Below are 2,767 nucleotides of genomic sequence, written 5' to 3'. Positions count from 1 at the left end.
TAGCAAGCATTTATGTATGCTGTCCTAGAAATATTTGGTTATAATTTTAATGGGAAATAAGCAAAGAGATAATATTATTTCTATATTTGTTGCTATTAACACACAGAATCTTGGTCATCATTCAGACTCTAAGCCCAAAACATATTGCTTGGGAGAAATGGATGTACACATGTACATAGCTACTGTAATCATAGAAGACATTTTTCAAAAGTATGAAGAGAAAGAAGTCTTTTAAAACTCATCCTTAATGGATACATAAATAGCAATGCCAAGGAGTCAATCTATCAATTTCTATATCTATATTTTATATTTTAAGATTGAGACAGAGAAATTTCCCAGGTATTTGATGTAAGAATTTGTTTTGAAAAAGTTTGGTAATTAATATAAAGCTACTCTAAAATTAACTTTTATTGTTAGAGACACATCTTTAGAAAAGTTTGTAACTATCAACACTTACCATCTTATTTTTTCCTTTGAGACCAAACATCACAGACCAAAAGCCACAAAGTTGATAATAATTTATTATTGTTGCATGACATTTGCCAGTAAAATAAATTATAGAAACTATAGCGTCTTTATAAACTATTTGGTATCTCATATTCACTTTCTAATGCTTACTGCAGTAACTGTCTGAAATTTAATTAGATTACATTTTAGCATTAGTCAGAAGATTTAAAAACTATATAAAATGTTTTCACAGTACTTTGGATTTATAAAAGACCCCATTATTTTAACTTTTGTGCAACCTGTTTGAAGTGTATAAAAAAACCTTTTACAAACCAAAAGGTGGCGTATGGTTTTACAGAGCTGCTGAAGGCATCTTACGTTCTTGAATTTGTGCTTAACATCCATGTGGTGCACTTTTTCAGGCATTGTAATAAGTGCAAATAAGTAATCAATTATTGATTTCTAAAAATCTATACCAATAGACAACATTCAGGCTTGGTTTTGAGCATTCAGATATAAAAATTCCGTAAACAATTTATGCACGGTATTTTCTCTCCCTGTCCTCCCTCTCCCTCCTCCCTTCCCCTATCTATTTGGTTAAAAAAAAATAAAATAAAATAAAAGAAGTTCAGCTTAAATTTAAGTCCTAGGGCCTGACAAAGTGACCCCGGATATATGTCATCTCCAGCCATCTGTTTCCTTTAGTTCTCATTACATCTGTCCAGGCTCTTCTATCAGCATCAATCCTTTCCTGCAGGGACAGAAGAGTTTTCATATCCTTGCTGAAAGCATTTTGTTCTCCACTGTAACAGCATGGGGCGTGACATTGTTTGGAGTCTTTGTAACCAGTCTGTTCAGTCCTGGTCTCCTTCCAGTCCCGGTCCCTTTCCAGCCTCTGGAGTCCTGACAGAAGAGAAGCTTGCAAGGTAGCAGCAAAATGCTGCATCTGTTAGAATCTCACAAACTCACTTGGTCTTTGAATGTCCGTTCTTGGATAACATCTTTATCCATTCTCTTCTCCTCAGTGAACTTTGATGGAATATTTCCGCAGATTCAGAAACTGGAAAAGCTTGTCTTTTGTCCTCTTCTTCAAGGCCATCAGGGCACGTGTTTTCTCCTCCACATCTTGATCTATGGCAAAAATGATCTTGGCTCTCTCCTCTGCTTTCTTGTCTCCAGAGTTTCTGAAGAGCCTTTGTAGTGATTCTTGGTCTATGTTTTCAAAGATGTTGCCCACGGCTTTCTTACGAGAGGCTGTGTCGAAGTGGTAGCCGTGGATGGACGGGCTGACTCGTAGCGACGTGGACATGATGATGGCTTGGTGGCTTCGCTTTGCTTTCATCGATGTGGGGATCTTCCGGAATTCAGCTCCCAGGCTTTCCAGAGAGTCTGTAGTGAAATCATTCTGGGACTGCTATTTAAAGTGTGAACAAAAGCTCCAGGCTCAAATTACACTGGTGACATCAGAGTGATCTCAAGGAAGAATAATCACAGAAAGGCTTAACAGTTGAGTTGCCAATATCCTGTCCTTGTGTAAAACGTTACTAAAAGCTGTGTTCAGCTTTTAGTAGGGGCAGGGCTGTGAGTATTCGTTTTACTTCTTATGTGGCAGTAGGATAATATAGACCTGGGCCTTCCTTTAAGAAAATAGCTGAAGACAGGAAAATACAAAGATAAGACGTAAACAAGGTTGCTTAGACTCTCAAATCTTCCCAAACGACAGTTAGAACAAGGGGTTCTGCTAACCACAGGAAAGCTTTCATTCCCAGAGAAGTAATTAAAGTGTACTGCAAACACTTGGCAGTCCACATCAGTGCCCTTTGGACGTCCATATCAGGGGCAACTCCAGAGCTACTGAGAGAAAGTTGAGTAATCAAGGATAATAATTTGGCATGTGATCAATTCCAGGACAGGAGTTTACATACAAAACGCTGACATGACACAGCTTGAAATGCTGACTTTTTGGAGATTGTGTATAAGCGCTAAGTGTCGCTGAAGACAGTTGTAATTTGAAATGTAGTAATCATATGAAGAGTAGAGGCTATCTCCTTAGGCTTGTGTATACATCCACAACAATAGCTATCAAAAAAGCCAGCAGGAAAAGTTAATCGAGTGTTTTACGTGCACCATGCCCGAAATGAATGAGGTGATCTTTTGTTTTCAAATTGATTTTGGCATTACCCAGACATAGAGCAATAACTTCTTTGGAAGAATATAAATGTGTTCTTCCTGCCTTTCACAATATTCAAGCCAGCCAGTGTCCCCACTGACCTCTGGAGTTGTCATATGCTAAATGTGAGCTTCAAAGGGTCCTGGAGAG

General features: G+C 38.0%; 1 protein-coding gene across 1 annotated transcript; it reads right to left on the bottom strand.

The window, feature by feature from the left end:
* Positions 1-286: 286 nt before the first annotated feature.
* TCIM (transcriptional and immune response regulator) lies at positions 287-2,046 on the bottom strand. The gene is given in 1 exon segment (NM_001193991.1): positions 287-2,046. A coding segment is annotated over 1 exon segment (321 nt). The 5' UTR covers positions 1,790-2,046; the 3' UTR covers positions 287-1,468.
* Between the last annotated feature and the right edge of the window lie 721 nt (positions 2,047-2,767).

This window comes from Macaca mulatta, chromosome 8, assembly GCF_049350105.2.
Source record: "Macaca mulatta isolate MMU2019108-1 chromosome 8, T2T-MMU8v2.0, whole genome shotgun sequence".
Classification (NCBI taxonomy): domain Eukaryota; kingdom Metazoa; phylum Chordata; class Mammalia; order Primates; family Cercopithecidae; genus Macaca; species Macaca mulatta.
Note: the sequence above shows the minus strand (reverse complement) of the source record. Positions and strands in the feature narration are given on the sequence as shown.